Raw genomic sequence first — 19,530 nt, 5'->3', positions numbered from 1 at the left:
CATAGCTTGTTGTGATTATCCAGCACCTTGACTGTTACTCATCCCATCGATGTCTTGTTATCTTGGATAGCTCTATAAATATTTTCCTTTTTTAAAAAATTGATTATTAAAACTTAGTTTTTCACCTGCCACCTTTTTCCTGGTTCTTGCCTGCATGTTTCTATCCTAAATCACAATATGACAATTACGTCTATACATTCTATCTATTTTGAAAATTAATTATACATTTTGCATTAATGGAAGTACAAATAGATGCTTCTGTCTTTGCGTTTTAAAAGCTTGTTAGAATTTGAGAGTTCACTTTGTGAATTTTAGTTGTGCTAAAGTTTGAACGAGCTGTGAAATAATTTCTTCTCTTTGAAAAGTATGTGATGGTTCTTTCCAGTGGTGTATTTGACTGACTTTATAGCGAAAGCTTTGTTTGGTTTTGATTAGTTTCAGTTTCACCTCTTGTCAAAATTTCTTGGCTTTTGTGATTTGCTTTTGTCTTCGTTTTTTTTTTTGTAAAAATGTTCAGTTCCTGTTTTACTATTTTGATACTTTTGTTACCTCCACTGACACTTGGCAGAGTTTGGTCATAACAAACTACTGAAGAACTAAACATCCTATATTTTTCATAAGAGTTTACCATGTTTGGCACTGACTCTGATTGCTCTAAAACATTTGAATAGGTCAGATGTAAATATTTAAAATGTTTTTCTAATGATTATTTTGTCTTTTAAGTTGAACACTAACACTGCAGGAAGGAAAAAAATGTAGGAGAGGGGTAAAAAAATTAAGTGGCAAAAGAAGGAAAAAACCTTTTGCATATGGCCAGAATAAATGATGTATAAACTTTGCCTGGGGAATAGTACAGGTAAAAAGTCTTGTAAGATATTTACCCTTAAAGTTCAAACATTCAGTTTTTGAATCTGGTGAATCAAATTTGAACATTACATAAGATTCTTTGGTGCAGCTGGACAAGACCCAATCAGTATCATGCAACACACCAGTGATTCGAATATGTGGGCTACATGTTGGGAAAAATCAAATAGAACTGGACCTTGTAACATGAAAGTGTCCCAAAATACCTGTAAGATGTCCACCCAGAACTGGCGAAACTGAAAGATTTTGGCCTAGTCAAAGCCCAGATATCAAAGTACCGGTAATTAAAATAGGTGACTTGAAGTGGGCTGTACATGTGAAAAGAAAACCCACGAACATAGATGAAATTGAATGTGGGTCAAGCTTTCTTCAGACCAATGTTGGACTGAAGAAAGAATGCATGGGGCATTTCACTGAAATTATTTCAAGTAATAAGGGGAAACACTACCTTTTTTCCCCTCAACTAAAAATAATTGTCCTCTGTTATAATTCTTTTTGTCCCCAGTTAGGTTAAACAATACCCTGAAGTATCAAAAGCTCTCCAAAAAAGTGTGTCTGTGTGGGTGTATATATATATATATAGACATTTATTCTGTGCTGCTTGAGAATAGAAATCTGTTTGTAAATAGCCAGGAAACAAAATGTGCACACTGCCCCAGGGTGCACATTTTCTCCACAGAGAAACATGGTCAGCAGAGCCACATCAACAGAATGGCATGGATAGTTCAGCACCATGGACAGAGCTAATGCCTCTTCATTGGCCAGTTGTTCCAAAACAGAGAAGCATGGCCTAATATTCCATGTTTCCCAAATAGTGGTGATGGATAGATATTAGACCAAGTCGGTGTTTCTCTATTCCAGTTCTCAGGGAGCACTGCCCTGCACGTTTTAGGTGTTTCCCCTCTACCACACAGGTGACTTGAATAAGCAGGTGATTAACAGGCTTCTGCAGCACTTGGTGGCTGCAGAGGAGGTCATGCAATTATTTAAATCAGGAGTTCTGGAGCAGAGACTTGCATAAAATATGCAGGGCAGTGGTCCAGGTGAAGTTATTACTTCACCGTCTTTTTGGACAAAAATATCCAAATCCAGGGAAGTTTTATTGGATGTTGCATCTCTATATACCATTCTGTCGCACTTCCATGATAAATTTTTAAATAGGCTGTATGAGGTAATGTACCTGGGATATAAAAACAAACCCTTAAAACAGTACAGTACAGTTATTTTTCTCTGGAAAAGTATGTTAGAAATGAATAAACTTGGTACACTTTTTTTCCCACCTGGGTAAATATTGTTTAACACATAAAAAAATAAATAAATAAAAGAAAACGGAAAAACGAAAAAAAACAAAAAAACCCGGCAGGTGTTACAGAGCTGCACAGGGAATCAAATCCCAGCTGCCTGTGCACGAGAACAATCCTCATCCCGAGGCTCAGCAGTTCCAACGAGGAACTAAAAATATAGCTTATCTTTTTTATGTGACAGCGCGACATGCTGATCACTTTCACAAAAAAAACAAAAACACTTATACATTTACTTAGCCCGCTCTGTGGTTTTGGACCTCCGTCTATCTGATGTAACATAAAAGCACAGTAAATCACCCTTTGGTTGTGAAGCCGTTGAGTCTGCCCCGCAAAAAGCCTATGCAGCTTTTTCCACCATCTCCCCCCTCCTTCCCTCGTTTCCTCTCCTCCTCCACATTCAGTGCTCCCTCTTGCGCGCACGGTGAGCAGCGGCGGCGGCAGCAGCGCTTCTCTGACGCACTATCGGAGATGAGCATCCCAGTCCCGCAGGCTGTCAGGACAAACTCTCCCGACCTCTCTCTTTTTCGGACTTGTGCAGTCAACCTTTTTAACTTCAGCGCTGTTCCGTGTTTTCTTTGTTTTTATTATTATTATTTTTATTTTTGTCGCATTACTGTCTTACCTCGATTTCACAGCTCCCCCCCCCCCCCACACTGACTCCGCGTTTGGCAGTGATGCACACATTTGACATATCTTGGCTGGGGATTTACTCCGGAGGAGAGAACCGCCAGCAAGAGTAATTGTTTTCCATCTACATCTATGGGCTTGTTTTTCTCCGTGTTTCTCGGGCGTCGTTCAGAACGTCTTGTGATAAGTGCTTCAGATTAAAGCTTGAGGAGCTGTTCTGAATTACAGAAAATCGTTTAGATGACGGACACGGGGAGGCTGTAAATCTCCCCCCGCAACGCGACTCTGAGCCCTCGGAATATTCTCACGGAGGTGTTGGTTCGAAAGCAGAAATACTGTTTCAGTTTGCCTGTACTGCGGGGTGGCTGCTGCGCATGTTCTGCTTTAAATTAGGAATTTTCATTCAGAGGTGGGCATCTGAGCATCCCGAATTTGTGATGCCCGGGCAGTGAGGTCTACGGTGGGATTTCATTCTGGTCGCACCCCCCCCCTCTCCCCTCCTGCCCTGCACGGCAGCATGGCTCCAACCCGGAGGGACTGCAGCGGCTGGGAGATGTTCCTCCCAGCGGGACGCCTGCTCCTCTTCGCGTTGCTATTTCACCCCGGCGTGGCAAAGGTGTGCAACGACCGCACCAAACACGAACAGGACAACAGCTGGTTCCTTAAGAAGGAAGAAGCGTTGAACATCATGGTGCTGATGCCAATGAATGAGTCGGCCCTGATGAGCAGCATCAGCCAGGGAATCGAACCAGCGGTTCAGCTGGCCATCGAGCACATAAACGACTCCGGGGAGTACCCGTTTTCACTCATCACCAAAATCTATGACACTGAGGTAAGCGCGGGTGTGTGAGTGCACGTGTCGCCCGATGCGTGCACGTGCTTGCGTGTGCGTGTGTGTGAGTGCACACCCTCGCAGCGCTTTGCTGTGTGTGTGTCCAAACGGCGGATACGCTGCTTCTTGTTGTGTTTGGAGTCCGTGCCTTCCTGGTTGTGGTGCCTGTGTTCCCATTGCACCAACGTGATCGACAGTACAGTATAGGGTTATAATGCCATCGCTGATGTCACCATCAGCCACTGCATCATCCTGCCACTCTTGAGTCAAATGCTCTGGTGTAAACATTTCTTTAGTTGCCACAATCTTAGGATGCCATTCACCAAACTGGCTTTCAGTCAAACGCTGCGCTCTATTTTTTTTTTCTTTTTGCAAACGTCACTTTCTACGCTGCTTTTTCAGTCACGAATCAGTGCATCTCCCTGGAGATTAAAGAGACGCTTCTTATCACGCCTGAAGATGGCGGTAATCGGATGCGCGATGCGTCCCTCTTTAAACGGAGGCAAATCTCGCTGCAACTAAGCACTGCACAGTGGGGTTCTGGCATTAGAGCCACCGTGGACGATCCCCTTACCCCAATATAAGATGAATTTTGAGTTTTATTGTCAAGTGTTGTTAAACTAAACGTCTCATACTGAATTCCTCAAAGTGTCAGCTCAGTGGAATGTGAAAAAAAAGTTTATATATATGTTTTTATTGCAGTTCACAGAGTAGTGTCATTCAGACATGGTGTGTAATTTACAACACAGATTTTTTTTTTGTGAGATCCATTTCATAATTATTAACGGCTTTACATTTTCAAAGTGTTTGTTTCTCTAAACTACTCTTAGTTCTTTCCATCAGGTCCTCCCTCCACTTGTTGTTTATGTTCCCTACTTTTTTCCCCCCACTCCATTATTTTTGCACTTTCTTCCTCTACCTAAATGTCTCAACTTCTATTTATGCACACTAACAAACCTTAAAAGAAAAATATGGAAGTACAAATTCTGATAAAAAATTATTAGGGTGATATTAATTGACACCATTGCAGCACACAACACCTAGTAACCCCTGTTCTAACCCCTGCTGGAGAGCTTAGTGGTTCTCTGCATTTAATTTTGTTACTTTCCAACAGTTAATCAGAATTTGTGTAATCTGTTTCACCTTTAAATGCCATCCCAAACAGCCTCAGTGCATATGGTAAACTGGGATGACATGAAAATGTACTAACAAAAAAAATGTACATAACTTTTAAACAAACCATGTTTAAGATGAACCGATACATCAAATATTTTGTATGTGTACTCTACCTATGCAGATGTCATGATCATATATTTAAATCCATCAGAAGCACATGTCATTTTGCTTACTTGTCAAACAAACATTTTTATTGAATTATTTGCATCATTAAACCGTCTTAATCATATAATTTTGTGTATTATTTCCAATCCTTTGCAACAGTATTAGAAGACATAAGAACAACTTTAAACTTTCTTTTTTCAAGGATTCTGGCCCTGAGTGATCATTATTTATATTGGAAGCAAACAAAATTACAGCATTTAAGACACAGTTAGCATTATTAAAATAGCATACTTGACAAAAATATCATATGTCCCATGACACATGTCATTAAAATCTCAAAAGTAGGCAAATAAACATTGGTGTACTTCAGGGGTGCCCAAAGTCGGTCCTTGAGGGCCGGCATCCTGCATGTTTTAGTTCTCTCCCTGGTTTAACGCACCTGGATCAAATAATGGCTCGTTAGAAGGCCTCAGAAGAACACTGACATGCTGAAAAGGTTGTTGGTACCATCAGGGAGAGAACTAAAACATGCAGGATGCCGGCCATCGAGGACCGACTTCGGGCGCCCCTGGTGTACTTCAATCAGTCCACTTTATACAGTGAAACTTTTGCTTACAGATTAAACCACACACGCACACCAACACACACCCCCGCCCACCCCCGCCCACCCCCACAATGGGATAGTAAACATGTAGCTAACCACTTTTTCACTTAGCAACAATGTCCTCACTGAAGAGTTTTCCATTTATTGTAACCTGGTTGTGTGGTGTGTTCACTGATCAAAAAAAAAAGAAGTTGTTCTCAGTAAGATCAGGTAATTCATGTTCCCTACAGGCCACATATTACCATGTTTGCCAATTTAACAGGCTGTCTTTATACAAGGAAATGAGAAACTGACTAAGCCATGGGTGTCCAGCTCAAGTCCTCAAGGTCCAGTGTCCTGCCAGTTTTAAACATGTTTCTGCTCCAACTCAGCTGATTGAAATGGTCAAACTAACTCCTATGCATGTCAGTTATGCAGAGCCCTGCTAATGAGCCATCATTTGATTCAGGTGTGTTGATCCAGAGAAGTAAAACATGCAGAATACCGGCCATCGAGGTCTGACTTTTGACACTACTGAAATAAGCTAACCAAAGTACTGTCTCTGATTTGCATAAGGTTGCAGATCAAATACAGATACAACCAGTGTCATCAATAAGTTGGTAGGGACTGTTTTTGCTTTTTCTGGCAAACATACCCTTGTATGTGCACATGTGTGTTTGTTGTGTGAAACAGACATATAAAGCTCTGTTGACCAGGGTAAAGCCTCAGAGGCAACATGCTTAGAAACCAAAGGATTAATATGTTACGTGAGATGTGATTTTCCTCCTCCAATCCCCCTGGAGAGAAAGCAAGCTGGAAGCAAGAGGTCAGTGGGCCACCCTCACATCCTCTTGCTGGGAATGCCAGTGTTCTCTAATACTGCCAATCAGGGACAACTTATGAGATTGTACTCCTTTGTTATGTACAATGTTAAGGTGAAAGGGTGCACACTGTTGCAGTGTTTAATTTAGAATGCTGATCAAGTTTTCGAACAACTCTAAAGTCAAAAATAAATATTAGTCACCATATCTATTCTTTTTTTAGAGGTTGTGCTTTTAACGATTTGCCATCTATTATTTCAATAAATATTTGCTTCTAAATCATATTTGACTTACACTTGATTAAATGTTGTTAGGCCATTTGCTTACACACACACACACACCCACGCCTGCCTACTCCCGCGCCCCGATCCCCCCCACACACACACATATACATAGTTTTCTGCATACCACATGCTTATGTCAGAAAACAATACATGCATGAGTGCATTTGTTGCTGCTAGCAGCAGGCCAAGTGTTTCCCTGTGATGTTTGCACATGTATGAGTGTCTACGATGTGGGCACTGGGATTTAGTTTGGCAGATGTAAGTAATCAGTCCCTGAGCAGAGGCTTTTTATCCCTTTATCCCCTGTCAGTGGAGCCATCGGTAGACTGAGCAGGCCCAGTCCATTTCCCCTGGTGGTGTGGAATTGGGTGGTGGTGCTAGTGATGCTGATAGAGAGGCACTCTGGGGTTGTTCGGTGGTGAAAGGCCTGAGAGCAGAAGGTTAGTTAGAGCAAGGAGGAGGCTGAAAGTACTGCAGAGGAAAATGGGCTGTAGATAAGCATCTCGGAGATAGTGTAAAACTGTTGTGATCAGCCTACGCGTCATTCCTCAGATGTTTCAGTAATTTAGGCATTTTAGACTCAAAGCTCAACTGATAATGCATCTTTTGGTTTAAAAGCAGACTGTTTTTGGGGAAGACAAGAAGCAAGAAGGATTATATCAACTGAGAGGCTTAGCAGAGAGGCACATGTTGGTCCTCTGTTGCAACTCTAGATGAGTGAGCTTGGGTTTTAGTGTAACCAAGGACTGATACTGAAGCTCTCAGGGCTTAGAGGATCAAAGCTTTGGAGGGACAGGAAGCACTGGAAGAAGATGGAAGAGAGACTTTGGGTGTTCAGTGGGTGGTAGGCTAGTTTACCAGCTTATGGGATGAGTGATAGAACTATGATATTGCTCTGTCAGTGGGACGAAAAATGACCTTATTAGGAAAGAGATAAAGTGTTCACAAACGGTTTCATATGTTATCACGTTATAACTACAAAGATTGTATTTTACTTAGAATTGATGTTAAATAACCACACAAAGTGGTGAAGTAGTTGGAAAACAAAATATAGTTTTCATTTAAAAAAAAAAAAATCATTTGCATTGTGAAAAATATGACATACTAATTTAATCGCCTACACACTGACTCCTCTAAATATACCCTCCGTTGGAACAAATTGCTTTCAGAAACAGAGTTAAACTATGTGTAATTTGTTCAGGTATCAGAAATGTACAGATTAATCAGAGAAGCCCATGGTAACAACTGAAGGAGCTTCAGAGAATCCCAGCTCAGGTGTGAGAATATGTCTACAGAAAAACTATTAATCATGTGCTCCACTTTTTTTTTAATGGAAGACAAAGCAATTAAAAAATCCAAAGAAAAGCACAATAGCTCCTGTTCAAAGTTTGCAGTAAGCCAAGTAGTGGGACACAGCAAATGCAGAAGATGGTGTTTTCATCAGATGAGCCAAGAATTAGATTTTAAGTACATGGCTCAGACAAGCCCAGACCTCGCTCCCACTAAGAATCTGTGAAGAACCCTAAAAATTGATGTTCAGATTATCTCCATCCAATCTGAATGTTGTTATATTTTGGAAAGAAGTTTGAGTCTAGTCTCTAGATTTGCAAGTACAGATGTACTGCCAGTGATGTACAGCTGTAAAAGTTATAAAATGTGGTGAAACTGTGGACAGAATGCAAATCTTTACCATTCTTCAGATTTTTATTTGTGAACATCTTAAGACACAAATCCTTCAAATTCACAAGGAAGCACTTCTTTCTGTTGGCCCATCAACTAAAATCCTAGTAAGATACATAAAAATGATGGAATATGAAAATGTTTATGGCAAAATAATATTTCAGCAAACTGCTGTAACTGCTACGTGTTGGAAGAAATATAGAAATAGCCAGAAAATCCTATCATGCAAGTTTTCTCTCATTCACATTAAGGATTTAACTTCAACTGTTAAATAGACTTTGTAGCTTGTGAAACTCTGTGACTAAAAGAAATTGTTATATTTCATTACAATGTTATAAAACTAAGACACAAAGTGGGTTTAAGACTGTTGAGATGGATTTGATAGGACCATAAGACTAATTGTCTCCATGAGGCGTTTGATAAAAAAAGGCATTTTAATTAAATGATTTGAGCTAAAAGCCAAATCAAAGTAAAAGCAAACACTCAAAGGTTTGCTTGATTGTAAAAGCAGAAGAAAAAAAATCCTGGTCCATGATCGGTTCAATCTGACATTTTTTTTCCCCATTCATTTTATAATAATCAAGTGAATAACAACAGTAACATTGTGGTCCCTTTGCAGTTAAATACATTTTCTACTATAATAAACATACCTCAGCTTAAACAATTTTCACATGCTAAATTTTAGATTTTCTCCTCATTTGAGCAGCATCATAAAATTTAAATTAAGAAAAGGGATTTTCACAGTCATCCAATTACCTTTTACTTTCCACGTTTGTGATGATTATAATCTCATCTGAGACAACAAGAAAATCAATGTAATCTCCTCAAAATTTCACTCCCCTGAGCACTTTAACAGCACTTTTCCTTTTTGTAGAAGAGATTGCAGGCTCAATTGGAGTTCTTAAAGGGATTGGACTTTTTTTTTTTAGCTCTCATGTTCCTGAAGTTCTGGCTTGTCAAAGAAGAGTGATCTCATGCATCTTTTAAAGGCAAATCAATAAAACCTCAAAGACACTCGTTCTGTAAGCTGGGGATGCATCTCCTGCCCATGTGTGCTCCACCAGATGCATTTACAGCATGTATGTATTTATAGTATATGTCTGGATACAGTGGACCCCTGAGACTGTGATGGTGGTGACCTATGTTCAGAGATACTGTGGGCAGATCTAGGCTGCCCACACTGCTCCTCCTCAAAGGGCTAGATGCGACATGTCATGTTTGTGCACATGTTGGCAAGCCTGAAACCACTGTACAGTACACTTGTTCACAGGAGGCTGAACACCCCCCTGAGCGTCTGTAAGGCTTTCTGTCATTTTGTCAGAAGAAGTTAGATTTTTAGTGAAAACCCATTAACATAATGGAGGTCACTGTGCTGCTAAACACAGGTCTCAAGTCAAACCAAGCCAGTTCAGAGTTGTTGGCCCTCTTGTGGCTGTGAAGAAACTGCTGTGGCAAAGTGTGGCAAAGCCACTTGCATTCGCAGAAAGCGCGTCGCAAAGTAACCTTTGGTTGAACTTGCTGATTCAATCAATTCAACTCACCTCGAAGCTGTCGCATAAAAGAATCTGACGGGCTCAAACGAAGCAGCGTCGTCTATGTCAGGGCTTGATATCGCATGTTATCTACATATCTGACATCTCCTTAGTGCTGCGTCGTGACCCAGAAGGATCAGCGAAGATCGCCCGCCACCACTCTCAGAAGAGTTTGAACTTTCTGGGATAGTAGGAGACAGCAGCGTGTCACAGTTAAGGTTCTCTCAAGGCATACGGATAGTGCTGAGCTTGGCTGTAGCCGCTGACCTGACACAGATAGTAGGGATCAATGTGGAGCAGCCTTTCTCATAGAATGAACAGGATCTCAGGGGAGAATCAGAGAGTAGGGAGAGAGTAGTGAGAGAGAGATGTGTAGGGCTATTAGATGGAAATCCCGAAATAGGGTTATGTCATCTTCAGCGCAGGAAAGAGGAAATGACCAACCTCCTAATTCGTATTGGCTCATAATGTAAAACCATTTGCATTGTTTCTCTGGGTCTAAAGAGTTTAATGGCTGTTTGAAAAAAAAAAAGAAAAGGTATTGCTCCACGCAATCAAGTATGTGCAAAAGCTTTTGAGATCTAATGCTTTGTGCTCTAGTCCTCTGCAAAAGTATTCATAGTCCTTGAACGTTATATTTTATTATTTTCCAAACACAAAGTTTTGTAGGGATCCGATGTGAAAGACCTACACCAACTTGTGCATGAATACAAACTGGACAGGGGAAATGATACATAATCAAAAGGTTTTACAAATGAACGTCTGAATTGTGAGACGCGTATCTGGATTCACCTCCACAGAGTCAGTACTTTGTAGAACGACTTTTGGGTTGCATCTCTACCAGCTTTTTACATTAACTACGCTTTTTTTGTCTTTATTTATGAATTATATTGAGCTTGATATCACTGGATGGAGAACAGACTAAATCTGTAGCAAATTCAGCTTGACTTAAATCTGACTTTGACTTGGGCCATGCTAAAACATGAATTTGGTTTGATCTAAACTATCATATTAGATCCAACTTCCTTTTGCTTCTTCAATCAAATTTACTTCCAGAACTTTTATTTAGCTCCACCCTCTTTCCCGTTAACTCTGGCAGACTTCCCTGGATTGCTGAGGAGAACACCATCGTGTTTTATCGTGGAATGAAGCTCGGAACCAGGGCATATAACCCAACCCTTCTTTAAATGTCTGCACAACTTTCTGTGTGTCTTAGTCTTAATGATGCTGTTTGTTCTCCAGTGTTCTTTAACAAACCTCTAAGGCCTTCGCAGAACAACCATATACATATACTGGAATTGAATGCAGGTAAACGTTCTAATTAGGCGACTTCTGAAAGCAATTGGTTGCACTGGATTTTAATTAGAAGAACAAGCATAAAGGAGGCTTAATACAAAAGCAGACAATACTGTGAAAACCATGTTTAATTTCCCTTTTCTCATCAACATTGTGAGCTACTTTGATTCACACAAAACTCTAGTAAAATACATTGAGGATTGTGGTTGTAATGTCAAAAAAAAGAAAAGTCTGATGAAAATCATTGTTTTTTGTGAATGCAATTTCTAATATGAAAAAAAAAAAAAATCATGTCTGGCTTTGCACTGCAATAAAGTTTACTAAATGTGAGCAGTAATTGCTGACCTTTGTCTGAGTCAGGGCTGCCAGTGGCCTGAAGGGCTTGAGCGAGACGACTGAGCCTTTGTGATAAAAGTCTTTTATAAGCCCTGAAGCTGGCTTTACAACAGATATTGTGACACACACATAATTGAAACACACAGACAGGCGTGTCGCACATACACTCACACATATGGTTATGACTGTTCTCAAGTGCTTTCCCCGTAGCAATGCCTAAAGCCAGGATATTGTAGTTATTTAAGCAGCTATGCGTGAATTTTTGTTAAGCTCCAGTAGAAACGGACTCACTGCCCCATCACATCCTGCCACACAGTATCAGTGCCTCAATCTATGCTTTGCTTCATAAGGGGAGTGGTGAAAAACCAAAACCTCTCTAAAACAAAACTTTTACTCTATCACAACAGAGCAATCAGAAAATAATTTACTTTTACATGGAGTTTTATGGCTATATTTTAATTTTAAAAAGGTCGACCTGGAAATGATTGACACTGTGTCTGACTGAGATTCACTGTCTTTTCACAATCTCGCTTATTTAATGTGAGCTTGACATTATTTGCAATGTATTTGTACATGCTGATGTCCCCAAGAGCCTGGGCAAGTACTCACAATAAAAACAGGTAAATTTAATCCAAAACCACAGTAACCAGCTGCTGTGTTTGTTGCTTGTAAAGCAATTGAAATGTGCACACAGCAGGTTGGAGAAGAATGGGAGATATTCTTTGAGTGGATGTGTAGGTGGAGGCACATTTGAGAATATCTCAGCAGTTGGTAAATGCAATTCTTCAAGATGGACTGAATCATCCCACACTGACATTGTTGAACATTAAGGCAATTACTCTGAAGCATTTTGCTAAAATAGAATAAGAAGGATGCTGCTGTTGATGCCACTGTTACACATTTGATTCTTTTTGATCTTTTCCTGCTACTGATCTGCAAAGGCTTTTTTAAAATTGTATTTATTTAGCTCATAACCAAGTGCTTTAATATTATCCAATCTCATTCTTGGTGTGAGCTGTGTTAAATGATTAACTCTGGCATTGTATTAATTGAAAGTCAGTTTAAAATTTTTAATACAAAAATATAATTGTGCTTTTCTTTGTTTCAACCATTTTGACCTCTGGCTTTCCTCGAACAGTTCTGTAAAGCTGCAGCAAATCAACTGAGACATTCGTGAGAACGTCACATGGATTTCATAATTTGGCATAATTTCAATGTTTGTGGAGACAACTGAAGTAAACAATTGTGCAACTAACATAGCCAACGCTCAGCTGAACTGGAAGCCTTCAATCACATTCAAACTTCATTGTCTCAAACCTCAGGCTCACAGTGAGCCCCAGGCTTCCTTTTAGCGCAAATTTTATCGCCATCATTCCAGTAAACCTGAGTTGTGATCAGTAAGAAAGAGGGAAGTTGTTCCTAAACGATGTTTTATCTAACGTGTGTTACACACACACACACACACACATATATATATATATATACTCTGGAATCCTGGAGGAGCTTGATATAAAACTACAGGCTTAATACCGGTTTGAAGGTTGTTGTTATTTTTTAAGGTTCTCTAAATTTGGCAAACAAGCCTCATCAGAACACATTCTAATCAGGGAATAAATTGACACCTTCTACATAATTTTATTCAATATTCTATTGTATTTAAAAGGCACCTTTCTTTTAGAAAAAAATTTGCTTTTTGTAAAATCTTTCTGTTGTAATTAATTCTTCATAATTTTAATCAGTTGACACAAATTAACATTTTTAAGGAAATCAGATGTGCAAATTAGCAGATATGTAAATGTCATTGTAAAATCACCCATGTCTGTTGGTGTGTGTTCTTCATATTTTATCTTTAAAAAAAGTCATTGTGATGCATAATGACTCCAGAAGGTGGCAAATCTGTCATCTGGCTGTCATTAGCATTAAACAAATAGTTACTCTCTGCCTGTACTACAGTACTCAGAGGGACAAGCACTGCGAAATCACCCAGGAGATACAAACAGGTTGGTAGGATGGATGATGAGCTCTGAAAGGAGGGGATAATGGTTGCTATAAGAGAGAAAGCATGCTATAGGAGCGCAAAGAGATGGAGGTGAAATAAGATATGCTACTTTAGAAAAGCTGGGGTATGAAGAAAAACACCCACATTGTTGTTCTGTGCACGGAAAATGTAGAAAAATATGGCCGTTGCAACTTTGAGTGTGATGTTAAGCCTATCTGTCTGCTTGCTTCTGCTTGTGCATCTATAAAGTTGCCATTGATTCCCAGCCAAACTATTAGTGCTGACAATTAACACACCAAATGCTTATCTGCTCTTGCAGCCCCTTTGACTGCAAGTTCCTCCAAAGCAAACAGACAAAAAAGAGGTAAAATTTATTCTCCAGAATGTTGTGGCATTTGCAGGGTTTTTTGTCTTTGCTGCTAATTGTTTTTGTTATATTTGTGATGCATGAAGTTCCTTTTCAGCCAGCAGATGATAAGGTGTTCGTGTGGTCATGGTTACCAACCTCAAGAGAAATATCCTACAGAAAAATTTCCATCACTACTATTTTTTGTGGGACTGGATGAGGTGAAGAGACTGAGGAGATTAAAACATTTAGCTCCTCTTTTTATTATTATTTACTGTTAAAACCTTTCAATGCAAAAACGCAAGTTTGTCCTTATTTGTTTTTTGGGGGGCGGGGGGCATTATTTACACCACTTAAAAACTTTACATTTTGTCTTATTACAATGACAAACAGCGATGGGCTTTACTAGTATTTTGCATAACAGAACAACACAAAGTAAGACATACTTGTATTATGCAGTTCACTTCTTTCAACGAGTAAAATTTGAAGTGTTTTGATTTTGGCTTTACTTCACTTAATCTGAGATTCTTAAATGACATCAGGTGGAACATATTGACCTCACAAGTTATCTAGTTTTATTTTAAGTCCCATTATGTTGATGCAAAAGTTTCTACATTTGAAAACTTAAAATATGTCATACAGCCTCCAACCGTTCTACTTCTCCAATATTCCATCCGTTATCTTCCTCTTATCTGAAGAAAACAGATAAGCTTCTCTTTCCACTTCATAACAGTTCACCATTTTGTCTTGATTTAACCAATGAAATCCCAGAAACAGATTGGTTATAATAAGACAAACACACACACACACACGCCCACGCATGCACCTCTCTGTCTTGCTGCTCTACCTGTAAATGGATAGAAATGAACGGATTATGGTGGGATGGGTGTGCTGCAGTCATTAGAGATTGGATGAAAACTCTGCATGTTCCTGTCTGTCAGGCTCAAGAGGACATAGTACAGATCAGTAAGCAGAGAGAGTGTGTCCTTTCTGCTCCTGTAATTACATTAAAGCTCGTATAATTCTTTGCCATAATAAAACAAAAACAAAGAGCTGTCACCTGCATTTTGTGCGTGTGCGCGTGTGAAGACAAGTTTGCAGTACATTCTTGAGTGTCATCCTAAAGTGATTTTTGTTTGGCTGTACCTGTATTTGTGCATATGTTTTTGGTAGGTCGTTTGCTGGATCCAGACTATGTGCATGACTGTAACGTGTGTGTGTTCTGTTTTAAGGGGTCAGAGGAGTTTAGCGCTCATTCCCTGGGGCAGCTTGGTTGTTATGGTCACAGCTGGGATGTATAGAGGGCTCAGGCAGGTGTCAAAGAAGAGTAATGGTCCCTCTTTCCTTTTTGCTCCTTTTCTCACCACGACATCAATACACTTTGAAAATCTTCCTTAATACACGTCAAGTCACACATAAAGAAACTTAGCTGCAGCTACACTTATACATAAAGACAGACATCTATGCCTCTAGTAGTTAACCTCAGGTCCTGATGTAAAAAAAATAAATTATTTTGTGTTTTGTCGTGGAAAAAATACTATTTCCAAGTACTGTTCAGGTAAAATCACTCAATCAGGTTTATTCATATATTGTGCACAATACAGAGAGCTCATAGGACAATCAGTAATGAAACAAGTCTAGGGAAAGCTCTGTCAGGCAGAGACAACACATCCTTATACCAAGGATAAAGAATTAACAACAAGGGGCGAGACAGTTTGGTTCTGATGCAGCTGTAGAAAACAACTTCCAACCTTCTACATGTAACCCAAATAGTTCTTTTGGTGAGGGTTCATAAGCACTTCATATAACATGACTAGCAGATGTGACCTTAAATGTAATTTTTCCATCACAGTTTATAACAGAGAAACCTTTACCAGGCAAGGTCATTCTTGAAAAGGCTTTAGTCCGTCTTATTTTTTGTTCAAATGCAGTTTGCAATTTGATCTAAACATCAGTTTTTATATGTTTGTCTGCTCATCAGCTCACATGACAAACTATACGGTATGTTTTACTCTTAAATTGTCTGCCTTTCCAGTAGTACACAGTATTATTCATTAATTGAAAACTCCCAAACAAATACAATTAAATGAATTAATCAAGACAAGGAATGTTTAAGTGCATATATATATTTTTTGGGGATTGAAACCTGTGAGCGATATTTTGTTATACACAATGTAAAATCAGGGATCAGCATAATGTTTCTGTTGGTACTGTCCCTTTTCTTATTTAGAGAGTGAAAGGACTTGATGTTCTACTTTAAAAAGCATAAGCAGGAAGGCTTTACATTATTTGAGATTAATTTGATAACATCTCATTTTATAATTCTAAGGTTCTGTGGAGGTAAGTCAAGATATTCCACATTATCTGAGTAATTATGGACCTTACACTTTGAAGACGTTTCCAAAATGCTGCATTGTTAAGTATTCCTTTCAATGGAACTATAGGGCTTCATAAATGTTTACAAATGCAGTCAGTGTACCTATGTATATGTATTTAACTTTATACAAATGCATATACAGTATAAACTCGCTGATTACATTTGAGCTCAATGATAGGAAGGGGCAATATATGCTATATATTATGGCAATATAATTTATTTGCAACTCTGTTGCAAAACATTAAATGTGTTTGTGATTGCCCAGGTGAGAAGAAATATATTTTTTAGAATGCTGCTTGACGTCAGTTTGATTTTGTGATAGTCCTTTTGTTCGAAGTATTTTTCTGCATTAATTGAATACATAATTCGAGATGGAATGGGTGTGATGCAGTCTATTGTTGGTGCAATCAGATACACATCAGGCTGTTGTCCATTTGCTGTGTCTTCATGGCAGATATCATTTCCTCAGGCTTGTCTATGAGGCCTTGTTAGCGGAAATCAGTTGCTCAGGCCATTGTATGCTAAGAGCGATGATAACCCACAGGAGGTTCCCAGATGTAACCGGATCCATAATGAGTTATATTCCTTAAATGCCATTGCATATAGTAATAATGGCATTCTATACTGAACACATTTGTCATGCCTATCTAAACTAGGCAATCAGGCCACATACGATAGTAAAAAGCTGTGCAAAGACGATAAGAGATCATTTCCACCAAAGCTCTGTCCTCAGTGACTCAGCTCTAAGCTTTGCACATGTGTATGTCTCTACTTATGTCTGTCGGCGTGCGTGTGTGTGTGTGTGCTCATGGATGGATAGCTGGATAAATGAACGGCAGTACAGATTAAATTGTTCTATCTTATGTCGTATCAGTGGAATTGTGTTCTGTCAGAGCACTTCGTTTTGAGCAATTCCAGCTATTTGGAAAATAAAATCCCAATCCACAGCTCCAAACACACACACATGCATACACATCACTGCTCAAAGAAATAACCAGACTGTAAAGATATTGCTCTCAACTTCTCTGCACATTAAAATGAACTGATTTCCCTCTGGTTAATGCACTGTGAAATAAACAAGAGAATATGGGCAGGACATAGTGGTTACACCAACTAAGCTTGTGTCATAGGGCCCTGATTAAAAAGATCTGACTGAACTGACATTGTCAGTCAAGAGCCTTTACTACAAAGAGAAGAAATAGTCCAAGGTCTGTAGTCTCATTTAGCTCTGGGAAAAACATTGGAAACTGCTTAAAAATTTATTTTAAAGTTCCAAAAAATGTCCCCTTTATTTGCAGTAATGCTGGATTTTTAGATGATTTATTAACACAAAGAAAACCAGATCATCATCATCATTATCTTTTTTTTTTTAAGTTGTAGTGATGTTTTCACTTAGGAGTTCAGACATCTGAATTTAGTTCAAGAATGCTGATTAAAGTCATAGATGTCATAATTTCCACCAGTCTTTTACATTTTTTCAGGTTCAGGTGATCAAATATATATCACCTGAATATATATTTGGTTGAATATATATATACGTATATATATATTCACCCGAATATATATATATCACCTGATATATATATCAGGTGATATATTGACTACAATTATCTAAGAGGTTACCTGAATGGGATTGCTATAATGCATGTAGACCTGTGGGTTTCTTCATTTGTCTTCATTTTTTTCCCAGAAAATGAAGACATTTTTTCCCAAACCAGTCTCTAGATTCTGTGTGCATCCATGCAATACTATATATGTTGTGTGGGTCTTCCCTGAGGATTCATTGAGAATAACAACGCAAATACGTACAGTTAAGATCAAAATTATTCATACCCTTGGCAGATTTAGTTGAAAATAATCTTTCAATTTAACAATTTTTTTCTTCTAACTCGATATAATGTGAAAGATAGTAAAAGAAACATCAAAAAATATCAGTGGTAGACGAATGGGTAAAAAGTAATTTTTGAAAAGCCATTTTAATTAAAAATGGACACAAAATCAGATGGGGTTTTTTTCTTAAGAAATCTATACTTTTTTGCTACATATTCTTTTGAGAAACTCCTATCTCATTTCCTTTAAATGACAAACTTTTGAGCTTAATAAAAAAATATCTTCTGGAAATATGCAAATATGTTTTTATTATTATTATTTTAGTAAATCTAATCTGTTTTTATTCAGTTTTCCCGATTCACTTACAGCTGAGCCAGTCTTGTTCGGACCACTGCAGAATTTTCACTGTATTCTTGTTGACTACCTGTCAACATGGATGTATAATGGTAGCAGTCACTTGGAAATACAATCCTCTTCGCATTTACAGGATAGGATGATCAGGTCAGCCTTAGTTGACAATACTCTTGCAACAATACTCCTTGATGCTCATTTAGAGTATGTTAATGAACTAGAACAATCCCCAAAAATTTGTTCATATTTTGTACACGTTTTTTTATTTTTTTTATTTTTGCATCTCTCACTGATCTGATTTGACAAGTAAAAATCATGGAAGTGTTTGACTTATTTCCTGCTTAAATTAGATGCAATGCAGGTAATTTTGTTGTAGTCCCTAAAAGAAAAAAAGTACCTCAGCATTCCTTTCCAAAGGAGACATGTAAATTTGAACAAAACAGATGCATGCCAACATATTGTGACTCACAATTTCAGGATAGAGATCCTCATTTTCAGTTTCTCCAGCTGTCTTGTGCTGTAGCAAAAAAAAAAAAACAAACTGCTGGACTTCTTTATTTTCCAGAAAGATGGCATATGTTCTCTTAGCACTTGCATCTGTTTTATTTATATGCAGGATGCAACCAATGTTAGATTTCTACTTATAGAATACTTGATATCCAATGTACTTTGGAGGTACATTGGATATACAATGTGCCATTATTTCCTTAGAAGTAACCTAAGTAAGCTTCCATAATATGTAGTAGTAAAGTTTCTATTTAAATTTAATTGCATACAAAATCATTTAAAGGCACTGTCAGAAGTTTTAACAATGAAATGCTGTGATTCTAATGGAATATTTTGTGGATCTAATTGAAAAGAGCTGTGAGGCAGAAAATTCCCTGTGTAACAACAGCTTTAGCCGTCATCAACGCAGACTTGTTTTGACAGACCTTTCTTACATTATAAATTAAGATCTGAAGCATCACAACGAGATAATAGAAATGCGTAATTTTCATTTTCTCAATCATACACGTGGCAATAAAATGTATTCCCTCTGGACAGACGTATAAAGACATTTGGGAGGGGAGATTTTGACATTAAATGTGACGTTGTTGATATATTTAGTGTGATGGTATTCCAGTACTTATAAAAAAAATAGCTAAACTATTTATTGCCAGTTAATGTCAGCCAGTTTTCTTTTGATT

The 19,530-nt window shown here is 38.4% G+C and overlaps 1 protein-coding gene across 1 annotated transcript in view; it reads left to right on the top strand.

Annotated features, from left to right (window-relative positions):
* The first annotated feature begins 2,582 nt into the window (after positions 1–2,582).
* The window catches only part of gabbr2 (gamma-aminobutyric acid (GABA) B receptor, 2), a 187,452-nt gene continuing 170,504 nt past the window's right edge, over positions 2,583–19,530 (top strand). Inside the window, exon 1 of the mRNA XM_028036005.1 lies at positions 2,583–3,627. Coding sequence (XP_027891806.1) covers positions 3,313–3,627 — 315 coding nt within the window. The 5' untranslated portion in view covers positions 2,583–3,312. The remainder of the gene's footprint in view (positions 3,628–19,530) is intronic.

The sequence above is a fragment of the Xiphophorus couchianus genome, chromosome 13, assembly GCF_001444195.1.
Source record: "Xiphophorus couchianus chromosome 13, X_couchianus-1.0, whole genome shotgun sequence".
NCBI classification, from domain to species: Eukaryota; Metazoa; Chordata; class Actinopteri; order Cyprinodontiformes; family Poeciliidae; genus Xiphophorus; species Xiphophorus couchianus.
Note: the sequence above shows the minus strand (reverse complement) of the source record. Positions and strands in the feature narration are given on the sequence as shown.